General features: G+C 42.8%; 2 protein-coding genes across 2 annotated transcripts in view; both read left to right on the top strand.

The window, feature by feature from the left end:
* The window catches only part of A2M (alpha-2-macroglobulin), a 50,540-nt gene extending 42,357 nt beyond the window's left edge, over nucleotides 1–8,183 (top strand). Inside the window, 7 exon segments of the mRNA NM_001133457.1 lie at nucleotides 574–792; nucleotides 961–1,088; nucleotides 2,865–2,955; nucleotides 6,091–6,159; nucleotides 7,057–7,159; nucleotides 7,676–7,717; nucleotides 8,059–8,183. Coding sequence (NP_001126929.1) covers nucleotides 574–792; nucleotides 961–1,088; nucleotides 2,865–2,955; nucleotides 6,091–6,159; nucleotides 7,057–7,159; nucleotides 7,676–7,717; nucleotides 8,059–8,075 — 669 coding nt within the window. The 3' untranslated portion in view covers nucleotides 8,076–8,183.
* Nucleotides 8,184–10,836: 2,653 nt separating this feature from the next.
* Nucleotides 10,837–17,530, top strand: LOC100444040 (putative uncharacterized protein encoded by LINC00612). Its single transcript, XM_009247419.2, is given in 3 exon segments — nucleotides 10,837–11,288; nucleotides 11,290–11,617; nucleotides 17,047–17,530. Coding segments are annotated over 2 exon segments (546 nt in total). The 5' UTR covers nucleotides 10,837–11,016; the 3' UTR covers nucleotides 11,564–11,617; nucleotides 17,047–17,530.
* The last annotated feature ends 8,434 nt before the right edge of the window (nucleotides 17,531–25,964 follow it).

The following is a 25,964-nucleotide window of genomic DNA, read 5'->3' as shown; positions in this document are numbered from 1 at the left end:
CAGGAAATCATCCAATAAAAAGGGAAAGCCAAATAAAAATGTCATTAAATCCAGAAGATAATTATAATATTCATATTTTATTTCTTTTGGAGAAACTGAAGCATGACTCTGCTCATGGCTGCAAAGAACCTTGGGTTCTCTCCAGGACACTGACCTCAGCAACTGAGCAAAGTTTAATATGGGAGAGAGCCAGACTGAACTTTGCTTGAGTGGTGGCAGATATGACCACAGTTGTCAAGAAAGACATGTTAGCAAATAGCTGATGCCAATAACTGATTACCATTCATATATATTTTCCACATTCCATGTCCCACATATACTTCCAGAGAGAAAAGAATCAATTTTCTGATAAATAAAATAAACTTATAGGGCATACAGTCCAAAGTAGATATGTGAATGTTATGGTTCTTCAACTATCTAAAGATTATAATGAATCTTGAAATTAGAGCTCCAATATTTAAGTAGTGAGGGAAGTAGGAAATCAAAGTCCCTCAGAGGGGTCTTTGAAAAATATCTCATCCCTCAAAGCCTTATAATGCCCAATGGGTTCTCTCACTCATCTATCTCTTCCAGGACACAGTGGTGGCTCTCCATGCTCTGTCCAAATATGGAGCAGCCACATTTACCAGGACTGGGAAGGCTGCACAGGTGACTATCCAGTCTTCAGGGACATTTTCCAACAAATTCCAAGTGGACAACAACAACCGCCTGTTACTGCAGCAGATCTCATTGCCAGAGCTGCCTGGGGAATACAGCATGAAAGTGACAGGAGAAGGATGTGTCTACCTCCAGGTGAGACTCTTGGGCAGGTGAGGACAGAGGACAGATGAGGACAGCAGCTGTTCTCACTGAGAAGTCCTAACTCAGTAAACAATGGGGCAAATCAGAGAAAGAGTTAGGGAAGTTGAGAGGAATTCTGGGAAAGGGCAAAAAACTGATTTTGTCTTTGATGTTCTATAGACATCCTTGAAATACAATATTCTCCCAGAAAAGGAGGAGTTCCCATTTGCTTTAGGGGTGCAGACTCTGCCTCAAACTTGTGATGAACCCAAAGCCCACACCAGCTTCCAAATCTCACTAAGTGTCAGGTAAGACCTTCTGACTGTATCACCTAATCCTAAGAATAACCACCAGTCTTCTTACTGGAACTCCTCTTTAAGTAAAGCAGTGCAACAGTAGATATTTGCACTATTCACAAAAAATGCAATGTATTCTCTTAAGTTGATATAATATAATTTCTCGATGATGGGGTTTACATTGTCCATCCAGGATCTATTATTGTGCAACCTCATTGTTTAAAGGGTAATAATTTCCCTCAATAACAACTAAATAAATATTACCCATTGCCTCTGACCTGAATTCCTTGTTATGTAATGAGATCCTATATTATTCTTGCTTTATTGAAGACAGAGGTGAAGAATTATTGAAAAGTTTGAATAGAAGGAAGTAGTGACTCTTTAGTTAGAATTCCTACTGGCAATAATAAATCTCAGGTTATACATGATATAATTAATTTTGGAGGAAGATAGACTTATATGCGTCAATATTTAAATAGCTGCAGATCTGACAAAAAATTATCTCTCCACAAACATATGATAACTTGGTTGGAGATACTATTCAGGAAAAAAGTTAAGACAAAATATATGTAACAGATAACTGGCATACATCAAAAAGAATGAGATCATGACCTTTGCAGGAACATGGATGGAGATGGAGGTCATTATCCTTAGCAAACTAGCACAGGAATGGAAAACCAAACACTGCATGTTCTCATTTGTAAGTGGGAGCTAAATGATGAGAACATATGGACACAAAAAGGAGAACAACAGACACCAGAGCCTACTTGAGGGTTAAGGATGGGAGGGAGAAGATCAGAAAAAAACAACAGTTGAGTACAAAATTTAGTACCCAAGTGATAAAGTAATCTGTACACCAAACCCCCATGACACGAGTTTACCTATATAACAAACCTGCATGTGTATGCCTGAACCTAAAAGTTAAGTATATATATATATTTTTTTCATTTAATTTGGCGCATATATATGCCAAAAAATAAATTAAGCAGTCCAAATTTCAGATGCAAACTCTCGGGGACAAGACGCTAGGTGTTTCTAAGTGTTTTGTTGAAAGCCAGTGTTTAAGTAAACATTATAAATTATTGTTGTTTTTGTAAATAATGTAGACTGAAATTTATTATTCATAATATACATCATTTTGTCAGCTGAAAGAAAATAAAATTAAATAAATAAAATAACTGGCATAGATTAGAGGTCACAAACAGCCTGTGCATCACTTGTAGAGCTTTCTTAAAATGCAGATCTTCGGCCGGGCACAGTGGTTCACGCCTGTAATCCCAGCACTTTGGGAGGCCAAGGCAGGCAGATCACCTGAGGTCGGGAGTTCGAGACCAGCCTGACCAACATGGAGAAACCCCGTCTCCACTAAAAATACAAAATTAGTCGGACATGGTGGTGATTGCCTGTAATCCCAGCTACTCAGGAGGCTGAGGCAGGAGAATCGCTTGAACCCAGGAGGCAGAGGTTGCGGTGAGCCGAGATCATGCCATTGCACTCCAGCCTGGGCAAGAAGAGCAAAAAACTCCATCAAAAAGAAAAAATGCAGATCCTCAGCCCCCATACACTAGACATTCTGATTCATCAGGTCTAGAGTAGGACCTGATCTCTGTGGCTTTAACAGGCTTCCTAAAAATTCTCTACACACCACTTTTACAAACCACTGGGATAAGATATTTGGGAAGACTTACATGTACCTTTTAGAGCTGTGGAATGCTTAACATGGACATAGAGGAAGAAGATATTTAAAAACACAGAAAACCCTAATCCTTTCCTCCCCTGGATCCTCAGTTACACGGGGAGCCGCTCTGCCTCCAACATGGCGATCGTTGATGTGAAGATGGTCTCTGGCTTCATTCCCCTGAAGCCAACAGTGAAAATGGTAGGTTTATCATAACCCCAGAATGCCCTATTTTATTTAATGTTGTATGTATCCCCAGCATAAGACAATACTAGTATCAAAATATTATTAAAATCAATCTCTATCAAAGCCTTATCCTTTTTCCAGCTCAGAAATATAATCACATGTGTTTGTATGAATGCTGACCATGTGCAGTGCACTGTGCTAGGACCCGTGACTACAAGAAAAAGATTCTCCCTCTCCCTCTCCCTCTCCCTCTCCCTCTCCCTCTCCCGTCTCCCTCTCCTTCTTTTTTCGGTCTCCCTCTGTTGCCGAAGCTGGACTGTGCTGCCGTGATCTCTGCTCCCTGCAACCTCCCTGCCTCGGGCTCCTGTGACTCTCCTGCCGCGGCCTGCCGAGTGCCTGGGATTGCAGGCGCGCGCCGCCACGCCTGAAGGGTTTTTGTATTTTTGGTGGAGACGGGGTTTCGCCGTGTTGACCGGGCTGGTCTCCAGCTCCTGGCCTCGAGTGATCTGCCTGCCTCGGCCTCCGGAGGTGCTGGGATTGCAGACGGAGTCTCGCTAACTCAATGCTCAATGGTGCTCAGGCTGGAGTGCAGTGGTGTGATCTCGGCTCGCTACAACCTCCACCTACCAGCCTCCTGCCTTGGCCTCTTAAAGTGCTAAGATTACAGCCTCTGCCCCGCCGCCACCCTGTCTAGGAAGTGAGGAGCGTCTCTGCCTGGCCACCCATCGTCTGGGATGTGAGGAGCCCCTCTGCCCGGCCGCCCCATCTGGGAAGTGAGGCGCACCTCTGCCCGGCCGCCATCCCGTATAGGAAGTGAGGAACGTCTCTGCCCGGCGGCCCATCGTCTGGGATGTGAGGAGCGCCTCTGCCCGGCTGCCCCGTCTGGGAAGTGAGGAGCGCCTCTGCCCAGCCACCCCGTCTGGGAAGTGAGGAGCGCCTCGGCCCGGCCGCCCCGTCTGGGAAGTGAGGAGCGCCTCTGCCTGGCCGCGCAGTCTGGGAGATGAGGAGCGCCTCTGCCCGGCCGCCACCCCATAAGGGAAGTGAGGAGCGCCTCTGCCTGGCCGCGCCGTCTGGGAAGTGAGGAGCGCTTCTGCCCGGCTGCCCCATCTGGGAAGTGAGGAGCGCCTCTGCCTGGCTGCCCCATCTGGGAAGTGAGGAGCGCTTCTGCCCGGCTGCCCCGTCTGGGAGATGAGGAGCGCCTCTGCCCGGCCGCCACACCATCTGGGAAGTGAGGAGTGCCTCTGCCTGGCCGCCACCCCGTCTGGGAGGAAGTGAGGAGCACCTCTGCCCGGCTGCCCCGTCTGGGAGATGAGGAGCGCCTCTGCCCGGCCGCCACCCCATAAGGGAAGTGAGGAGCGCCTCTGCCTGGCCGTGCCGTCTGGGAAGGGAGGAGCGCCTCTGCCTGGCCGCCACACCATCTGGGAAGTGAGGAGCGCCTCTGCCCGGCTGCCCCGTCTGGGAGATGAGGAGTGCCTCTGCCTGGCCGCCACACCATCTGGGAAGTGAGGAGCGCCTCTGCCCGGCCGCCCTGTCTGGGAGGTGAGGAGCACCTCTGCCCAGCCGCCACACCATCTGGGAAGTGAGGAGCGCCTCTGCCCGGCCGCCCCGTCTGGGAGGTGAGGAGCGCCTCTGCCTGGCCGCCACCCCGTCTGGGAGGAAGTGAGGAGCGCCTCTGCCCGGCTGCCCCATCTGGGAAGTGAGGAGCGCCTCTGCCTGGCTGCCACCCTGTATAGGAAGTGAGGAGCGCCTCTGCCCGGCCACCCCGTCTGGGATGTGAGGAGCACCTCTGCCTGGCCACCCCGTCTGGGAGGTGAGGAGCGCCTCTGCCTGGCCGCCCCGTCTGGGAGGTGAGGAGCGCCTCTGCCCAGCCGCCCCGTCTGGGAGGTGTACCCAACAGCTCCGAAGAGACAGCGACCATCGAGAGTGGGCCATGAGGACGATGACGGTTTTGTTGAAAAGAAGGGGGAGAAGTGTGGGGAAAGGAAGCAGAGATCAGATTGTTGCTGTGTCTGTGTAGAAAGAGGTGGGCATAGGAGACTCCATTTTGTTCTGACTAGGAGAAATTCTTCTGCCTTGGGATGCTGTTGATCTATGGCCTTTCCCCCAGCCCCGAGCTCTCTGAAACATGTGCTGTGTCAACTCAGGGTTAAATGGATTAAGGGCGGTGCAAGATGTGCTTTGTTAAACAGATGCTTGAAGGCAGCATGCTCTTTGAGAGTCATCACCACTCCCTCATCTCAAGTACCCAGGGGCGCAAACACTGCAGAAGGCCGCAGGGACCTCTGCCTAGGAAAACCAGAGACCTTTGTTCATGTGTTTATCTGCTGACCTTCTCTCCACTATTATCCTATGACCCTGCCATATCCCCCTCTCCGAGAAACACCCAAGAATGATCAATAAATACTTCATAAATTTAAAAAAAATATATATATATGTATATATATATATATATAAAAATTCCAGCTGGGTACAGTGGCTCATGCCTGTATTCCCAGTGCTTTGAGAGGCCAAGGTGGGAGGATCACTTGAGCCCAGGACATGTCACTACCAAAAATAAAAAATATAAAATAAAGTTAAACTTAAAAAAAAAAAATTAAAAACTTACAAGGAAGGACATACTTGTATACTGTTTGTGGAAACAAAAATAAAGGCTTTTTGGATTGAAAAAAAAAAAAAGAAAAAGATTGTCAGCAGGTTCCTTCTTTTCAGTTTCTTCTTAGCTTAGAATTTTGCTAAGAAGATAAAACATATGAACATGAACCAGTGAAAAATATGAAAATGACTGATTGGCATAAACTATAAGTATTACAGAAGTTAAAAGAAAAATAGAGCAAGCAAAACAGGAAAAAAAACTCCTTATGAAGAAATAGAAACTGAATTGAACTTTGAAATATGAGTAACTACCAAGTTTAGGATACTTAGCTTTCTTTTCTTCAGATAAATAACTTTACACATTAGTCTTGTGTCATACTAATATTAAACCCTTTATGCCTTTCATTTTTAATTGTATTACGTTATATCTTTCCTTACAAAAAGCATTTGAAGAATTCTACCCTCAGGGTTATTTTGGCAATACAAAGTATTTTTTCTCTGGATCCCCCAGGGGTTTCATCTATTTATTAACATTTGCGGTATTTCAATTTTCTTCAGCTTGAAAGATCTAACCATGTGAGCCGGACAGAAGTCAGCAACAACCATGTCTTGATTTACCTGGATAAGGTAAGAGATCTTCCAGTCTATTTGCAAAAAAAATGTAGATAATAATCCTCTAAGGGAACATCTGGGAAGGTAAATGCATTTTAGAAACATCACTTCCATGCTAGAAATTTGAGAATTCTAATGTTAACTCTAAAAGAATGTTCTCCTCTCCTTTATTTATATTTCACCGGGGATTACGGGTAGAAATGGCTTATTATGATCTTGGGATATGAATATTCCTAAAATCCCATAAGCAAGAAATCTTCACAAAATGTGTTTATTATGTTGACAAGTTATTTTGATACCCAGTAATACAAGGAAGTAGCCCTTGTGATTAGTCAATTATTAGTTAATTATCAACATAACAACAATATGAAAGGGAAAAAACTGTCAATCTCCACAAGGACTTGAATCATAAAATAATAAGACCAGTTCACCAGTAAAGCAATCTGATTTTATAGATATGTGTGGTAGGAGAGTTTGTTCATGCATATGTTGATAGGAATTATAGTTTACAAATTTTATGAAACTTAAGCCTGGAAAGATCAACCTTTTAGATGCCTCTTTGAGTCTACACTAGTATTCCTGCAAGACAGAGAAGTCAAACTATACCAAATCTCCAGATATTAAAAAATGAACACAGTTAGTCATCCAACAAAAACTATATATCATTTACCCCCATGAACAGAGCTATGTATTGGCATTGACAGAGGTATATGTGTTATGTTAGTTATTTAAGAAATAATCTGGAGAATTTATCATCCCCTCTGAGAGATTTCTGCACAATTTAATTAAGGACCCTATAGTGTGCTGCAGGATAATAAAGCTTTTCCCCCAAAAAACAGATGAATATTTAAACTAATTCAAAGAGAGAAGAAAGCTTCCTGAAAGGTAATTTAATTGACTTTTGCTTTCCAGGTGTCAAATCAGACACTGAGCTTGTTCTTCACGGTTCTGCAAGATGTCCCAGTAAGAGATCTGAAACCAGCCATAGTGAAAGTCTACGATTACTACGAGACAGGTGAGTGAGAGTGATTTTCACATAGAAATATTTAATTCCTGATCACAGAAATTCAGGTTTGGGAGATGTGTTGGGGCTATTTATTACATTAAGTAATTACATTATCACTTCATTTTGTCTCCATCGAGTCTGATGCTCCTCTTTTTGTCTCTTATACATACATTGTAGAAACAACCTACATTATAAATTTATCAACTACTAATACAAAACACCTGTGGGATATTTAGTTCCCTTTCATCAGATAAATAGACTGTATGATAATATGATATTTAAGTAAGTAGAACATCTGAAGAGTCCTTCAGGAGTTTGGGATAAAAGAAAATATAAAACACTATATTTGAAAGGAGAATATAAGGTAGCAAGCATTGCATCAGATGAATGATGCTTATGTTTCTGGTACAATACTGTTCTTCCCACAACAAACTCCTTCCTTGGCCTTTATCCCACAGATGTTTGCTTTCTTTCTCACTTCATGTAATGATTTCTGGTTTTTTGTTGTTGTTGTTGTTTTTTCAGATGAGTTTGCAATTGCTGAGTACAATGCTCCTTGCAGCAAAGGTAAGCCACTCACACTCCTTCAAAAGGCAGTCAGAGCTCCTTCAGCTTGTCCCCCAAACCTTCTCCTTCAAAAACCCTGGGTAAATATTGTCAAAAACATCAAATTACTCACACTGCACATTATTATAGAAAAACACATTTATTGGAGAGGGCCACTGACTCTGTCAAACCTCAGACAGTCCATAGGATTGCTTATGGGTAATGATTTGGAATAGATTTGGTTTCCCACTGTACTGATTAGGTTTCCTTGGACACTATGCTACCCAGAACTAAGGGAAAGAATACTCTCTGCTCATGGAGACCCAAGTCTGTCTTAATTTTTTTTCTTTCCAATATCACAGATCTTGGAAATGCTTGAAGACCACAAGGCTGAAAAGTGCTTTGCTGGAGTCCTGTTCTCAGAGCTCCACAGAAGACACGTGTTTTTGTATCTTTAAAGACTTGATGAATAAACATTTTTTCTGGTCAATGTCTTTCCCTGTTTCCTGTTCATTCAATAAATATCTTTTTACATTTCCATATGATTCCCAATAGAATACCAAGATAAAACTTAAAGGAATCAAGTGCTGAAGGACTTCAGAATATAAAAAAATGATACAGTGATGTTGGTCTGAGTAGGCTTCATGTAAGGACTGTGGGGAAAGAAGAAAGTATTGGGTTATGTACTAGAAAAGTGTAAAGTGTGTTTGGTTATGGGAATACCCTATGAAAAATCCAAAGAGTGAATTTTTATGAGAAAATAAAAAACTGACTTCACCAGAAAAGACTTTTTACATTAAAATGAAGTAGAATGAAATACAACATTGAACAGATCATATTGAGAGGCAAGATAATTGGGACTTGACCTGAATTGGGAGTTATGTGTCCTATATTACACCGAAATCTGCCACTGATGAGAGTGATCAGTCAGTTAACCTGGGGTCTCAGATTCAATAATAGATGAGCTGAAAATAATGAAGGGAGGATTCATGCAGAACCAAGTTTTCTCAGAAGAAGGAATGTCTATGACTCAAAGTCCAAATAGGAGTATCATATTGGATCATCTTTCTTCTGGAACTTTGAGCCAGGATTAAAGGATAGCTGTAAAGTCAAGGAGATATTCTGATGTAGAAATCAGTTCTCACAACATCTGGTTGATGTCTGATGATGTCTGATGTCTCACATCTCTGTAGTCTATTTTTAAAATATATAATTTTCTTTGCAGTAAGCATTGCAACATATATTTCCATTCTATGGAAGGAGAAGCAAAAGCTTCAGGAGTTTTTGAAGTAGGAAAGGTTAAAGCAGGAGGATTGAGCCAAGAGAGTCTGAGGACAATCGTAGGAGTCCTACTCTTCATTTGGCACAAAAATGACAATGTTTAGTTAGGAAGAAGGTGAGTATGGATTGTATAAACTAAGAACTGGAAAAGACTTGGCAGTTCAAGCAATCCTTAGCTCTGTCTCCAGGCTAGACAAAATAAGAAATAAAAGCTATCACTTCTGTGTGGTGCTTATAGAATAGAATTAACATATCAGCATTATGGGATCTTTGAGGTGTCGCTTTCCTGGCCAGTCTAGTGGCACCTTTGCCTGAGTTTTGCTCTGGGTGCACTAGGCTGCTTCCGCCCACTCGCACTTGCTACCAACCTGGATTCTGGATCCAAGGGAGACTAAGACGGGTGGAGCAGAGAGGGGTGTGCTAGCGGTGTGTGAGCAAGCATGGCCACCGTGCAGTCACACACAACAGCTGCTGCCCAGGTTGGGCAGCTCCAGGTGCCAGCACAGGCTCTCCGTGAGGTGGCTGGACCAGGCACACAACAAACAGCTTCCCCCGGACCAGGCACATCACAAGCAGCTTCCAACAGTGGCACTGGGGGATGCAGTGATGCCAACCAGGGCCCCAAAGAGGGAGTCACAGCCTGGGCTCAAGGAGCTCCTAGATCTGGGCTCCCCAGAGGGCCGCAGCTCTTCTCTTGCTATGGGGAGCAAGGGGCATGCTGCAGCCCTATTTGTGTTACAGCTCTTTTAATCTTGCTGTGTGGCTCCTCAGCTCCTGCATCAAGCAGCAAGTGGAGAATGAGACAGATGAAGAGGAGCATTATTGAGCAATGGAACAGAAGGATAAGGAAGATGAAGAGGAAGGAGTTAGTAGCTCATTTCCACAGTAAGGATGTCCTTTCCACAGCAAGGGTGTCCCAACTAGTGTTCAGCTTCTAGCAGAAAGGAGACGCTGCAGTGGCTGGCTCCTCTCTGCAAACAGGTCTTCCCAGTGAGTGTTCAGCTTTCAGCAGAGAGGAGGTCCTAGAATGGGTAGTTTCTCTCCACAGGTAGGTCATCCATTGTCTTCCCGTCCTCTCTTCCAATCTAGCTGAGTCCGGGGGATTTTATGAGCCTCAGAGGGGAGGAAATGCATGTGGATTGGTCCATGGGCAGCCATGAGTGGGCCCAGGGAAAGCACCACAAGTTACCTCTCTGGTCTGCAGGCTTCAGGCCCTCCCGGGCTTGAGGGTGGGACTTCACTGGGGACCCAAGCCCTTCCACCCAGGAACCTGTCTGCCTCCTGCTCCCAGGCTGTTCATGCCAAGGGGCGCCTGCAAGCCAGTGCCCAGCTGTCTTCAGACCCCTCTCAGCCTCCCTCCCATGCTTGTTGGTGCCCAAGTTCCAGAGGGGGCCGAGACGGCAGGGGGCTGGCGTGTCAGCACTGTCCTGAGCGTGTGCACACTCGGCCAGATTGTGACAGTCCCCAGGCTCGGCCCGACCTTGCTCTGAGATCAGAGCGGGTGCTAACAGTGGAGAGAAGCCAGGCAGCCGGAGCAGGCACCCTCGAGCCCGCAGTGGGCAGGGGGCTTTGCTGGGCCTCTGAGAGCACAGAAATGTCCACAGCCGCGGCAAGGTGGCTGCAGCTGCACCCTGGAAGCTCCTGCTCCACCAGTTCGGAAGGGGAGGGGCTCCTGCTTGTCCCTGGCTCACCTGCTCCTGAGTGTGCAGGTCCGGTGGCGCCTCCCAGCAGCCTGAGCTGATGGGCGGGGGCGGGGGGGGAGGAGGGGAGTGTTCCAGGTCCTCCCTGGGCCCGGGACTGTGTCCGGGGCAGGGATGACGTCGCTGCAAGTTCTTCCCGTGGCCCCGGGGCTCAGGGGCAGCCCAGGACTCTCCCTCGCCCGGCTCACGGCCCTGCCTGGGGGCGCCTCCGGGAGCAGATCGCGAGCCCTGGGGCCCAGCCCTCAGGAGCGTCTAGCTCGGCGGTCACCCCAGTGCCGGGAGGACCCTGGAGACGCGCCCCGGGCGGCCCTACTCAGAGCCTCCTCCCAAGACCCAGGAATGCGGCGCTGTCGGGGGTGTGTGCGGTGGCCACACCGCTGGCCGGGTCCCCAAAGCGGGCCCCGCTCCCACTTCCCACCCTGGCCCCGAACCCTGGGTCCAGCCCCAGCGCTTTGTGTGCGAACACCGCTCCGCCCCCGACCCAGCTCCGCCTTGGGACCCCTCTCTGCCTGCCCCTCCGTGCCCGACTACACTGCTTCCCCTCCGGCGGGCGACTCAGCCCGGTCCATCGCGGCGGCTTCCAGGGCGGCAGGCTCCGGGGGGACTCCGGGCCGGCTCCAAGGACTGTTCCCCTCCTCCCCACGCCCACTCCGCGGCGGCGGCGGGCGAGAGCGGCGACATAGGGCCAGGGACCGGAGCGATGGAGGCTCCGGGCCGGGGAGCAGGTCCCCCCACCCGGCAACGCGAGGATGGTGGCGGCGCAGTCGGCTGCTTTGGGGTCTCAAGGCACAGGGGACGCGAGGCACAGATGTCCCACAGCAGCCACTGCCGCTCCCGCAGCTGCTCCGCCGCAGCTGCCCGCCCCTCCCCGCTGCAGCTGGCGTGATGGCAGCGGCAGCTCTGGACGCCCCACTGCTGCCACATCAGCCTTGTGAAATAGGTACTACCTTAACAAATGAGGAAATTGAAGCAGAGACATGTAATTTGCCCAAAGTTACTAAGCTAGTAAGTGACAAAGCTAGAATTCAAGACCAAGAAGTCTAGCTTCCATGCTCTTAACTTCCAACCATGGTGACACCTCAAACAACTTCAGACAAAAAGGCCAGGAGAAAGTATATTTCAGAGCTTAATAAACATTATAATTAGCTGTCAAATTAAGTATCAAGCCAGGGCACAGAACGTAAAAGAAATCAAAGTATGGCTATGGGAACAAGACAACAGGATTATAATTTTACCTCTTGGTTCTAGTTTTTTTCTTTGTTCATATGGAACTCTTTACTGAAAAGGTACTTTAAAGATATGCTTGTTGCAAATCATTTAGCTGTATCACTGACCAAGAGTGTTTATTCCTGAAATACTAACTGATTGCCTGCTATCTGCCAGGCACAATATCCCATGCTATGATACAAAATTAAACAAAATAGGATTCCTCCCTTAGAAAAACTCACCGCAGAGTAAAAAAAAAAGATACACATCTGGGTCATTATAATGAACAGGTGCTCAAGCTATTCATTGCCCCAGTGGACAGGAGATACAATGGCCTTCTCAAGTTTTGTGGTATTACACTCAAATTCATATGTGATACTGGAGACAGGGCCTAATTACAACTAAAACTGGATTTCCCACCAGGCTGGTGGCACGGGAATCTTGGAATTAAAATTACGTAGAATTTTTAAAAGTGATGTATCTTCTACATCTGATTTTGTGAACTGAAGTTTATTCTTTCCGGGAAAGCATATAGATACATGACAGGAAATGAAATGGACACTTGTTGGGGTCAGTTTTATATATACTTTGTATTTTATTTTGAAATATGATACGCTGCTATTCTCTTGCATTTTCTTATATGTGACTCACCACTAACCCTATATTCCCCCATTTCAGGCCAGTTGATCATAAGCATCCATTTGCCTCAGAGAATACTGGGTTGTTATGGCAAGAATACAAAGTTGGAAAGAAATAGAATATTTGAGTCTACCCTGTAAGAATAAAAAGAATAAAAGGGTTTTAAATGTATTTAGACCCTATTGTTTAATCAAGAATTCTGGCCAGGAGCAGTGGCTCACGCCTGTAATCCCAATGTTTTAGGAGGCCAAGGCAGGACGATCATTTGAGGCCAAGAGTTTGAGACCAGCCTGGGCAAATTATTGCTCAGGAAAAAAAGGTCTTATTTAGTATTTTAGTTTTTACGACGTTTTTTTCTATTATGGAGTATTCTCTCAAATACTTTATGTCCGTCCACGTTGGCTGAGACATGCCACTTTAACATTCTAGTTATGCTGTAGCTGTCATTTTACCCTGAGCCATTAGTAGTACTGATCCACATAAAATTGGGCTGTTTAGGTGTTTAATTGTTTAAATGTATAATATATCTGATATAGTTATACATTGTATAAAAAATCACCTAACACAATAGATATTTAATATATCTGCTATAAATATATATCATATAACATATAACATAATATAATAAATAATTTATATTATAAATGATAATATACTATAAAATATAATAAATATATTATAAAGGTACAATATATCCGATATAAATATATAAATATATCAGATATATTATACATATGTATGATATATACATATATGTATATGTATATGTATAATATATACATGTGTGTATATGTATAATATATACATATGTGTATATGTATAATATATACATGTGTGTATATGTATAATATATACATATGTGTATATGTATAATATATACATGTGTGTATATGTATAATATATACGTGTGTATATGTATAATATATACATATGTGTGTATATGTATAATATATACATATGTGTGTATATGTATAATATATACGTGTGTATATGTATAATATATACATGTGTGTATATGTATAATATATACATGTGTATGTATAATATATACATATGTGTGTATGTATAATATATACATATATGCGTGTATGTATAATATATACATATATGTGTATATGTATATGTATAATATAGACATATATGTATATGTATAATATAGACATATATGTATATGTATAATATAGACATATATGTATACGTATATGTATAATATAGACATATACGTATACATATATGTATAATATAGACATATATGTATACGTATATGTATAATATAGACATATAAGTATATGTATAATATAGACATATATGTATAATATAATGTATTTATTAGGTATATGTATATAAATGTATATTTATAATATATAAATGTATATCTGATATAAATATATAAATATATCAGATATACATCTATTGTGTTAGATGATTTTTTATACAATATGTAAATATATCAGATATATTATACAGTTCAGCCTTTCAAAGCACCATATTTTGGGGGGTTGGTTTCCATGTCCCAACACTAGCTATGAAAATATTAGCTATTAGCTAGCTATAACTCTTCAGTAGTAAATTCAAGAAACCTAAAGTAATTCTCTTCATTAAGTTGTTGCCTTGTCTACTAAAAGAATTGTCATCACCGATGTGGACAGTGAAGACTCTGTAGGGTTAAAAGCTCTAACCAGTAAGCCTCCGAGATTCTTTTATTGCCCACCATCATGATCGAAGAATAAATAACTTCTTTTTCATCTTATTTGTTTATTTTTTGTAGAGATAGGGTCTCGCTATGCTGCCCAGGCTGGTCTCAAACTCCTGGGCTCAAGAGATCCTTCTACTTAAGCCTCTCAAAGTGCTGGAATTACAGGGGTGAGTCACCACGACTGACCATTAATAATTTCTTTCAATGACACTTTAACATAGGCTCATTCGTCTTTACCTCTAAAGAAAAGTCTTTCTGGTTTTTTTAAATTATACTTTTTGGCCAGGCACGATGGCCGGGTGCGGTGGCTGACGCTCGTAATCCTAACACTTTGGGAGGCCAAGGTAGGAAAATTGCTTGAGGCCAGGAGTTCAAGACCAACCTGGCAAACATCTGGAAAACATAGCAAGGCCCCATCTCTATTAAAAAAAAATTAATTCTATTTTTCTAAGAGAAAAAAGGTTCCCAATTCAACAACACTCTTCAAAAACTCTATCGGCAGCTACTCAGGAGATTGAGATGGGAGGATCACATGAAGCCCAGGAATTCAAAACCAGTCTGGGCAACATAGTGAGATCCTATCTCATAAAAACATAAAAAATAAAAAATAAAAAAAGCTTTACTTGGAATACAACCCATGACTCTGGTTATAAATACAAAATTCTTCAAATTCGTTTAAAGGAATTTAATCCCAGCTTCTCGGATGAAAAGAGGAAATAATATTCACAATTTGATCCATCATCAGTAGACAAGTTAAATGTGTTTCATAAAAGCAAGACATATTAATTAAGCAAAATCATATTCGAGTAACCACAGGAAATGTAAATATAGATACTGTCTCTTACCTAGAGAAATCTTATAGTCTAATTGTGAAGATAGTCTTTACATGACGAAACAGATCATCATTAATCCAAAACATATAAGTTACAAAGAAGCGACGTATACCAGCAATTCTAAAATCTGGTTAGCATCCTTTGTAGAATTTATTTTAAAATGCAGATTTTCAGGTCCCATCAATAAAGATTTAATTTATTATTTCTGGGGATGTGCTCAGACATCTGTGTTTTTTTTGTTTTCGTTTTTTTGTTTTTTGAGATGGAGTCTCACTCTGTCGCCCAGGCTGGAGTGCAATGGCGCAATCTCAGCTCACTGCAACCTCTGCCTCCTAGGTTCAAGCAATTCTTCTGCCTCAGCCTCCCTAGGAGCTGGAACTACAGGCGCCCACCACCACATTGGGCTAACAGGCATCTATGTTTTTAATGAACTCTGTAGGTGGTTCTTTTATGCAGTTAGTTTTCAGAACCACTCACACTGACAGTAAAGGCTATTTATTCCCAGCAGTGGAAAGACCACTAAAGACACAGGAATAGTTAGCAAAGCTACTTAAAGATGCCAGGGCTGGGGCCGGGCGCGGTGGCTCACGCCTGTAATCCCAGCACTTTGGGAGGCCGAGGCGGGTGGATCACGAGGTCAGGAGATCGAGACCATCCTGGCTAACACAATGAAACCCCGTCTCTACTGAAAAGAAAAAAAAAAGTACAAAAAATTAGCCAGACGTGGTGGCGGGCACCTGTAGTCCCAGCTATTCGGGAGGCTGAGGCAGGAGAATGGCGTGAACCCAGGAGGCAGAGCTTGCAGTGAGCCAAGATCGCACCACTGCACTCCAGCCTGGGGGACAGAGTGAAACTCCGTCTCAAAAAAAAAAAGAAGATGCCAGGGCTGGCTGGGCACAGTGGCTCACACCTGTAACCCCAACACTTTGGTTTGGGAGGCTAAGGCGGGTGGATCGCTTGAGTTCAGGGGTTCAAGACCACCCCAGGCAACATGGCAAAACCCCATCTCTACCAAAAACACAAAAATTAGTCGGGCATAGTGGCATGTACCTGTGGTTCCAGCTACCCAGGAGGCTGAGGTGGGAGGATAGCTGGAGCCTGGGAAGTCTAAGGTGCAGTGATCAGTGATCATGCCACTGCACTCCAGCCTCGGTGACAGAGCAAGAACCTGTCTCAACATACATACATGCATACATACATACATACATACGTACATACATAAAATTAAAAATAAAAACAAAAATAAATAAAGATGTCAGGGCTTACGTTGAACCTTAACTGAGAGCAAAATTCAAAAGATAGTGAGGCTTATTTTGCTTTCTTATATCTATAGTTACACAGGGAGCTGTCTAGTCTTGGATGTATCCAAGTTGATATCTGGTTTTATCCATTGAAATCCACAGTGAAAATGGTAAATAGGTGCTAGGTGTTCGGATTTTTTTAATCCCATGTAAGAATATAACAACGGTATCCTAATAATGTCAAACCAACGTTGGTCATAATCTAAGGAATTTGAATTCATATAGTACCAAATATATGTTTAGCGTTGTGCTAGGTGCTGATACATTCTAGATAAAAATATTAAACATGGGTAACCAAAACTGTCAATTAAGTACCAAAATCATTGGCATAGTCTTTAAGTACTGTGAAATGTAGAGAAAGCTGAGATGAATGGCAGTGTAGAGACAGATGGCTTTGGAAATCATCTCAGATGACTAGCTATCCAATGTGAGGACACTTCTCCCTCACCTTCAAACAAACGCTAAAGACGCCTATTACTTAATCATATGAATATTCAATCTTGTATCTAATGTGGTGGTATTCATAATACTCTGTATATGTTTTCATCTTACTGGATAAGTTTCTTCAAACTCATTTAAATGAATTTAACCCCAGCTTTGTTTATATATAGACTTCTTCAATCTCACAGTCTGTCTCTTTGTACCCCACAGGCTTTCTTTATTCAGTAACACTGATTTATCTTATTTTCCTCAGCTTGAAAGATCTAGCCATGTGAGCAGGACAGAAGTGCACAAAAACCATATCTTGATTTCTGTGGACCAGGTGGGCCCCCTGCCAGCCTTGCTAGACAGACCCAGGTGAACAGTCCTTCTAGGGGATCTCATCACCAGGCAAGCACGTGGTACAAGAAGAGCAGTCATCAGGAAGGCCATTTGGAAAAGCACATCCTCTCTGTTCACATGAGATACTTTACATCCTTATTCCTCATCGCAAGCTTCCTGAGATTTGGAGTGTCACAGACAAGAGGGTTGGGGGAGGCCAGTGGGTATGGATTTGTTTATATTAAAATGAGCATATGAATATTTCTGTGTACTTCAGATAACATTCTTTTCCATAAATAAGCTTCATCATCCAGAAGTCATGTTGAAAGTTGGTAATCGAGGATAGGAAGTGTTTCCAAGGGTTGTCAGTGATTAAATCAACCTTACCTTAGCATAAATGTATAAAAGAAGTTAGATAAATTATAGATAGATAGATAGATAATAGATAAATAAGGCAGATGATAGATTAGATAGATACAGATGATAGATGCTATCAGTCTAGATCTATTAATCACAGTCTTATCATAGTGTAATTCCATTAACTTCATTAACAGCACAAGAACAGCACCTGATGTATGCCTGTTTCCTGAATATTTGGAAATATTAATATTAATATAGATACAGTCAGCTTGCCAGTATAAAGAATCTATCTCTCACTATAGGCAGAGCCACGTGTTGGATATTATGGAGGAATATGTATTATTTTAATCGTTTAAAAGACTAATAAACTTCTAATCTACTTTTGGGAGCCTCTGCTCAAGTTCCTGAGGTTCCTACTCTAAAATCCACATCACCCTCCAACTGCTCTCTATGTGAGCCGTTAGGGAGCACAATGAATTAGAGAATGAATCCTATCAGCCCACTAAAAAATTATCTTTCAAAGGATGAAGACTGATGCTAAGGAAAAAGAGATGAGGTCTCCCTGGTTCCGCGTTATTACTCCTTCCTTTCTTGGGTTACGGATTGAAGACTGACCTTTTCTTTCACTCTTCTGCAAGACACCCCCATAAGAAAGCTGAAACCTGCTTTTATGAAAGCCTATGATTACTATAAGACAGGTGAGCAAAACAGAATCCTAGATAAACTCAGTTCTTTCCAGTGTGGTGTCTTTGATGGAAAAATAAAATAAAAGCCAGTTTGTTTGGAGTTTTTTTCTTTTTTACTTTATATAGATTTAGGGGGTACAAGTATGGTTTTGTTACATGGCTACATTGCATAGTGGTGAAGTCTCGGCTTTGAGTGTAGCCATCACCCAATTAGAGTACATTGTACCCATTAAGTGATTTCCCATGCCTCTTGCCCTGTCACACTCCCACCCTTCTGAGTCTCCAATATCTGTTATCCCACTCTCTATGTCCATATGTACAAATTATTTAGCTCCCACTTATAAGTGAGAATGTGAAGTATTTGACCTCCTGTTTCTGAGTTACTTCACTTGAGATAGTAGCAACATAGGGTGGAAGTGGAGGCCAAACCTCAATTTTTAAAGGAATTAAAGTGTGGTAAACCCTTGTACATCTTGTTTTCAGTTTAATCTGTCTCCATACCTTATTCTTTCCTCCTTGGCCTACAAAACTACTGCAAAAACTACCTGTAATATACATGTATATTGATATGTATCAATCAGGCAAAATAATCCAAAGTACCAAGAGTTTTACAAAAAAGTGCTTATAAATAAAGGCATACATAAATCTTAAAAAGGTAATATGGCAATGCAAAGCAATAAAGAAGAGCCTAAGAACTATACAAATAATTATAGTAGGAACTAAGAGAGGGGAGAGAACTATAGCGTGAGTGGTCTTTAAACAGCAAATGAAGAGGCTGGGCACAGTGGCTCATGCCTATAATCCCAGCATTTGGGAGGCCAAGGCAGAGTGGTCTCTTAAAGCTAGAAGTTTGAGACCAGCCTGGGCAACTAAGTGAGAGCCCATCTCTACAAAAAAATTGAAAAATAAAATCAGCCAGCATGGTGGTACACACCTGTAGTAGTCCCAGCTACTCAGGAGGCTGAGGCAGGACGATCATTGAAACCCAGGAGTTTGAGGCTGCAGTGAGCGAGAGAGTGAGACCCCATCCCTAAAATACACACACACACACACACACACACACACACCAAGTAAAATTTCAGTTGGAATATAAATCGTGGGTATTATACTGATTTATGGAGAGAATTATGCTAAGTCTTTCAGATGAGGAAAACATATAAGAAATATCATGCAAGAAAAAAGAAGCAAATATGGAACAAGAACTGAAAGAATACATACCTGCGTGATCCCCCCAGCACTTTGCTTGAACACTGTAGCATGAGCAGGCTTTGATTTTCCACCAGAGTAAGGAATTATACCAATGGTATCAAGAGTGGAAATTCCTTGACCATGTCTATATATTTCCCCAGTGAGGTGACATTTTTGTGATCACGCAGGCCCTGATTCAGTATGGTTTGCAGTCCTTAAATAGGTCAAAACCTCTCCACATAGCCCTGTCCCGTTGAAGCTCCCATTCTCAAGCTTTTCTCCCATTGTGTCTTTCAGATGAAGCAACTTTTGCTGAATACAGTGTCCCCTGCAGCCCAGATAGGCAGTTTGCTCTACATATCCCAAGCCTTCATTTTGCTCTCAAAACCAGTCCTCCTAAATACAAAATCATCTACATCTTTTATTAGTTGATCTCAGATTTATCATACTGCAAGACAACACAGAAACATACATCTTTGGAGAGAAACACTAACTTCCTGGAAGGCTTCCTAATTTTCTTATCAGAAGAGTGTAAATAAAATTACCCTGTAATTTTATTACAGGGTAGATATCTGATGGATTCCATTCTCAGCCATAGCCAGTTTGGTCTCCTTTAGCAAGCCCTGCTGCTGTCCATATCCAGTTAGAATTATATTCACTCCTTGGCAAGCCCTAAGTCGTCCTGTTTGCTTTCCTCTTCTCTCCACAAACACGGAGCAAGAAAATGTTTGAGGTTTGTGTCTATAAACAAGGCTTTGCTGGAATCCCCAGACCCACGACTTTTTAAAAGGATATTTTATCTCTGCAATACAGATACTGAACGAGGTTGGCAAATAAATATGTATTTCTAGAGACTCTATAATTGATTCCTTCTTCATTTAATGCAAGTTTACTCCATGCTCACTTACTGCTTTTCATTGTACCCTGTATTTGCAATAAACAAATAATGACATCTAAATAGAGGTAAGAGCACCTAGCATAAATTTAGGAACAATTCACAACAGCCTCTCTACTGCAGAACCTCAGAATATGCAAAGCAATGTAATGGCAATCTGGGAAAGTTTCACTCCAAGAAAAATCTTCTAAACTGAAGATTAGTGACAAGAGTGTAAAGTATATCTGAGTGGAAACATTTTTTGCAAAAGCAGAAGAAATGGTTTATTTTAGCACCAGGTAAAATGACTGGCCTGTCTAGATAGAAGCTCCGTATTGCAGAGTGGTGAAAATTTGTCAATCAATCAATTAATTAATAAGTTATGCTTAGGTGGGAGTCATAATAATATTATGACAATTTCACAGAATTAGACATGAATTAGCTTAACTTCTAGTACAAAATCTGCCACTGACCATTTGTATGACTTTGGGTCAAAAAATCTCTGGATATCAATTTTATGTGTGTGAGAGAATGATGTGTTATTGGAGAAGTATAATAAGTATAGGTTGCATATCCCTTATCCAAAATACTTGGGACCAGAAGTGTTTTGAATTTTGAATTTTTTAGATTTGAAATATTTGAAATATGCTTACCAGTTGAGTATCCCTAATCCAAAAATTGGAAATCCAGAATGCTCCAGTGAGTATTTCCTCTTAGCATCACATCAGCACTTGAAAAGTTTCAGATTTTAGAACACTTTGGATTTCAGATTTTTGGATTAGAAATGCTCAACCTGTATAGTATATCGTCTCTTAACACCATTGATAGGTTCTTAGAAACTGCAATTTTAAGTGACATGACATAGAACAAAACCAATTTTACCCTAGGCTAATCAATATAATCAAGGAATAAGATCTAGTGTTCAGTAGCAAAATAGAGCAACTATAGTAAACAATAATTTATTCTCCATTTAAAAATAGCTAGAATAGTAGAATTGGAATGTTACTAACACAAATAAATAATAAATGTTTAATGTGATGAATATCCCAATTATCAAGTGATTGTTACACATTGTATGCTTGTATAAAAATATATGTACCCTATAAATATATGCAACTATTATGTATCCATAAAAATTAAAGATTAAAAATCAATAAACTATTATTTTTCATAAAAAGTCATAGGAAAATTTGCTTTTTTAAAATGTTGCACATAACCTTGGTAATAAAAATTATATTTAAATTTAAAAAATAAAATGAGCTGTTTCTACAGCATATATCTCTGATCACAGAAACATCACCAAACTTCTAAATGAAGACCCAAAACATTTCTAATATTGAACATTGAAATAAATGTGATAAACAAATAAAAACAAGGCAACTCCCCAATTTATGGTGAATCACTGAGTGACAGCATTCATAGTGTTACATGACCAACAGATTCGTATGACCAGTGCACAATAACAGACCAGTTACACTGAGACAGCAGGGTTTGCAGCAGAGAAAGGGTTTAACGCTCACAGAGCACCAAGTGAGGAGATGTGAGGAGACCCTCAAATTCACCCCCCCTGAAGAGTTCTGGACTGGGGCTTTTAAGGGGATCATGGAGGGTGAGGAGCTGGAGAATTGGGATCATTGATTGGTTGGGGTAAGGAGAATGAATTCATCAGGACATGGAAACTGCATTCTTTGGTGAGTCAGCTCCTATGGGGTCCTTCAGACCAGTTGATGTCAGTAGTTTCATTAGTAAGCAGCGCCTGAAAGGATATCTCAAATGGAAAACTTTGCATTTTATAATGTTCAAGTTGTTATCTGTAGAGCAGTTAAAGGGAACTATGATCTAGGGTCTGTGTGATTCTAGGGCAGCAGGCAGCAAACAACTAGGAGGAAGCAGGTCCGAGCACAGGCTGACCTAGTGCTTAATGCTGAGTGTGCTGCAAGCTGGGTTTATTTTCATTTCTCCCCCTCCCTTCTTCCCTGATTAATTTTATAAAGTGTATAGGGATGGTTTCCATAGTGGTGATGGCTTAAATCAAGGAAGAAATGTTTACAAACCAAAGTTTTGGTAGGAGGTAGCACCTCCTACCAGCATGCAGTTCAACAACAAATGAGAACAAATGTGGTGGGGTCGCCGAGCATTTTCATCCTGCATCATTTATTGCCATGTATCTGTATGATTATCATCTACTTTACAGGGTAGACATCTGATGGATCCCATTCTCGGCCATTAATTTCATTCTTTGTTTCTTTTTCCAAGCTGCTTATTCTAGTTCAGGGTCACAGGGGGTCAAAGCCTTTCCTGGTAGCTCAGGGCCAAGGTGGGAACAACCCTGCACAGGACACCCCGTCGCAGGCACACTCACACCCACGCTCACACTCAGACTGGGACCATGTAGATGTGCCAGTGAACTTAATGTGCATATCTCTGGGATTTGCAAGGAACCCGAAGTGCCCAGAGGAAACCCACATAGACATGGGGAGAATATGCAAACTCCATACAGACAAGTGGCCCTGGTCATTGTCTCATCAACATTATAACAAAACGAGGTCGAACAGGAACAATCTTATTGGAGGACCTGCTATATAGGAACAAATTTTCTAAGAAGATTAAAAAAATGTAGAAGCACAAAAGAGGTAGAAGGGTTAATTTTTTAAAAGGCAATACTGAGTATCTACCATCTGCCTGGAACTGCTTTAAGCATTTTGTTGGTATTAGGTAATTTTATCCTCACAATCACATTATGATGTAGATACTATTATTAATCCCATTTTTAAATGAAAAACAGAAGTTTGGAGAAGTTCAGAAACTTTCCCAAGCTCCAAGTGAAAAATGAGGCAAGATTTTAACCTAGGCATTCCAGCTCCAGAGTCCACACCCTTAACTACTTCTCAGTGCTACTCAGCTGTGAGGAAGGAGGCTGCTGTCTCTTCTTTTGAGATATCAGATGACGGTGGGAGGCTGAATGCAGAAAGACAGATGTGTTCAAAAGAAGAGAAAGTATGTAAAAGCAAAGCAAAAAAAAGAAAAATGGGGCAAAGAAAACAGGAAAGGCATCTGTGAAACCCTCGGGTGAGTTCATGTCTGACACCTGTTGGCATCGGCATGGCGCGATTGTCCGTTTCTTGTGTGAGGCATGTGACACTGGTAGACTGTGACGAGTGCTGCTCACGGTTTGAATTTGCCTTTCCCAAAGTCAGACTATGCTGAGGGAGGAGAAAAGGTAACACCTACAAAACTTCTTGCTTAGAGTCTCTTTATTTAAAGATTATGTGGCCGTACCTTCTTTCTTCCCAGAGTAGAGAAAGAAAAGAGCCTCTCAGTGTCCTCGAAAGAGCTGATAGACTTATAATTGGATAATACAATGGAGTCCAAGATTATGAGTAATCCACTATCCTCTATTTAATAAAAGGGTCAGAGAATCTTCATCCTCAGAATTGGATCCAGCCATGCCTGCAGACACTCTTATATAAGGCACATGAGATTCCTGTTGTAAATCTCAATCACAAGAGAGCTGCATCAGCTGAGGCCCAGATTTGCAGGGCTCCCCAACAAATGGACACAATAGAGAATGCCACCTTCATGCATAGTGCTGTATTTGATAGGAAACGAAGGAACAGAGAACATCCTGTTGATTGGTCTCTGACTCTTAATACTCTGATATTTTTGTCTAATTGCAATGAAAATAAGTAAGGCTTAGGACAGAAAACAGAGCAGTTCTCAACTGGGGCCTATGCTAAGAGAGTCAGACATGGTTTAATGTTGAAAAGTCAGGACAGTGTTGATGGCCGTGATAAAAAGTGAGGCTAGAGAAATCAGTTGACACTCATCTATCAAGGGTGTTAACAGAAGTTTTCATGTTATTTTATAAGTAATAGTCTTAGGGGATTTTTGGGGGTGTTGATTTTCCCATATGCAGACAAGTGAAGGGTGAACAAAACAAAGATGAGCTATACTAAGCGTTAGAACAGCTCAGAGGAGACCTGCAGTGGCTAGCTCTCTGTAGACAGGTTGTCCCGACGTCCGCCATCAACAGACAGGAAGCGAGGAGAGGATTGCTCCCCTCCGCAGCTGGCCTCCTGGAAAGGGTTGCTCGCCTCTGCAGGTCTCTGAATCTCTCAGCAGAGAGGGTAGTTCCTCTCTGCAGCTGGTCTTCCCATTGTGTCGTCTCTGTAGACAGGTCATCCTGACATCTGCTGTCAGCAGAGAGGAAGCCCTGGAGAGGGCTGCTCCTCTCTGCAGCTGGCCTCCTGGAGAGAGTCACTCCTCTCTGCAGCTGGTAATCCCGTCTCTGGAAGTCTCTGAAGCTCTGAGCAGAGAGTATAGTTCCTCTATGCAGCTGGTCTTCCCATTGAGTCCTCTCTCCATTCTCTCCATCCTCTCTTGTTCTGGCTGAGCCCAGGGCTTTTATGGACCTCGGAGGGGAGGAAGTATGTGCTGATTGGTCCATGGGCAGCCATGGGTGGGCCCGAAAAGGCACCGCAAGTTCCCACTCCAGTTGGTGGGACTGGCAGCCTGGCCCCCAGCCTTCAGGCCCTTCCTGGTCTGAAGGTGGGGCCTTACTGGGGACCCGCCCCCTTCCTCCCAGGATTCTGCCTCCTGCTGCCATTCACGGCCCCCAAGTCCCCATTCCAAGATCCAAGCCAGTGCCAGGAGCAGAGAGAGGCCAGGCAGTGGAAGCAGACACCCCTGAACTTGCGAAGACAGAAGTGTGGGAGGGACCTTCCTGGGCCCATGAGGGTGCACACTGCAGAGATGCCCAGGTCCTGCTCCAGGGGAGCTCCCACCTCGCCAACTTGAAAGGGGCGAGGTTCCCACGTGTCCCTGGCTCCTGCCTGCTCCGTGGAGTGTGAGGCCCAGGTCTGCAGCTGTGGATTGGGCGGCTGCAGCTGCACCCAGAAGGGCAGATCCTGCCTATTCCCGGCCCCCTCCAAGAGCACAGGGAGGTTCATATCCACAGCCGCATTTGGGCGGCTGTAGCCCCACCCAGGAAGAAGGGGCTCCTGCCTGCTCCATAGAGCAGGAGACCCGGGTCTGCAGCTGAGGTTTGGAGGACTGTTTGCAGGGCTGCAGCAGCACCTGGGGGAGCCCCCACCCCAACTCAGAAGAGGCGGAGCTCCCACTGGCTCCATTGAGTGTGCAGCCCCAGCTGCAGGGGGCATGATAGCAAGCAGCCACTGCCATTAATAGGAAGCTAATGAAATCTTTTAGAGACAACACAGTGGCAAGATCAGATTTTGTTTAGGATGATAACAAGTGGCAGAGCTAGTGTGAGCGAGACAGGTGGCAAGGAGATTATTACAGTCATCCTTATTTCTCATGGAAAATTTTCCTGAAAAATGGGCTATAAGTATATTCCACTTCTTAAAACTGTATTTCTTACCACTTAGGGAGAGCCAAAATGCTTTGGACCAATGTGACAAGTTTTAGACCAACTGACAGTCTACAAAGAGCTCTATTTTAAGAACTGAGTCTACTATAGATTTCAGGTTCAGCTTCCTATGAAGATTTTTTTTCTGGAGTTTATTAAAATCAATAATTGACACTAGGTGGCAAGTCAGGATCAACAATTACTGTGTTCCCAGAGTAGCTATGCTCCTTGATTTGAAGTGAGGAATGGGGGAGTACTATGATAAGGTTAGACACAGACAGGATTCTGAAAGACATATACTGATACATAAGACACATATAGCATATATCAGATTCATGCCCCAGATACTGAGCAGTATTATTTTCAAATACGTT

The sequence above is a fragment of the Pongo abelii genome, chromosome 10, assembly GCF_028885655.2.
Source record: "Pongo abelii isolate AG06213 chromosome 10, NHGRI_mPonAbe1-v2.0_pri, whole genome shotgun sequence".
Taxonomy (NCBI): domain Eukaryota; kingdom Metazoa; phylum Chordata; class Mammalia; order Primates; family Hominidae; genus Pongo; species Pongo abelii.
The sequence above is the reverse complement of the archived record's forward strand: the minus strand, read 5'-3'. Positions and strand labels throughout refer to the sequence as shown.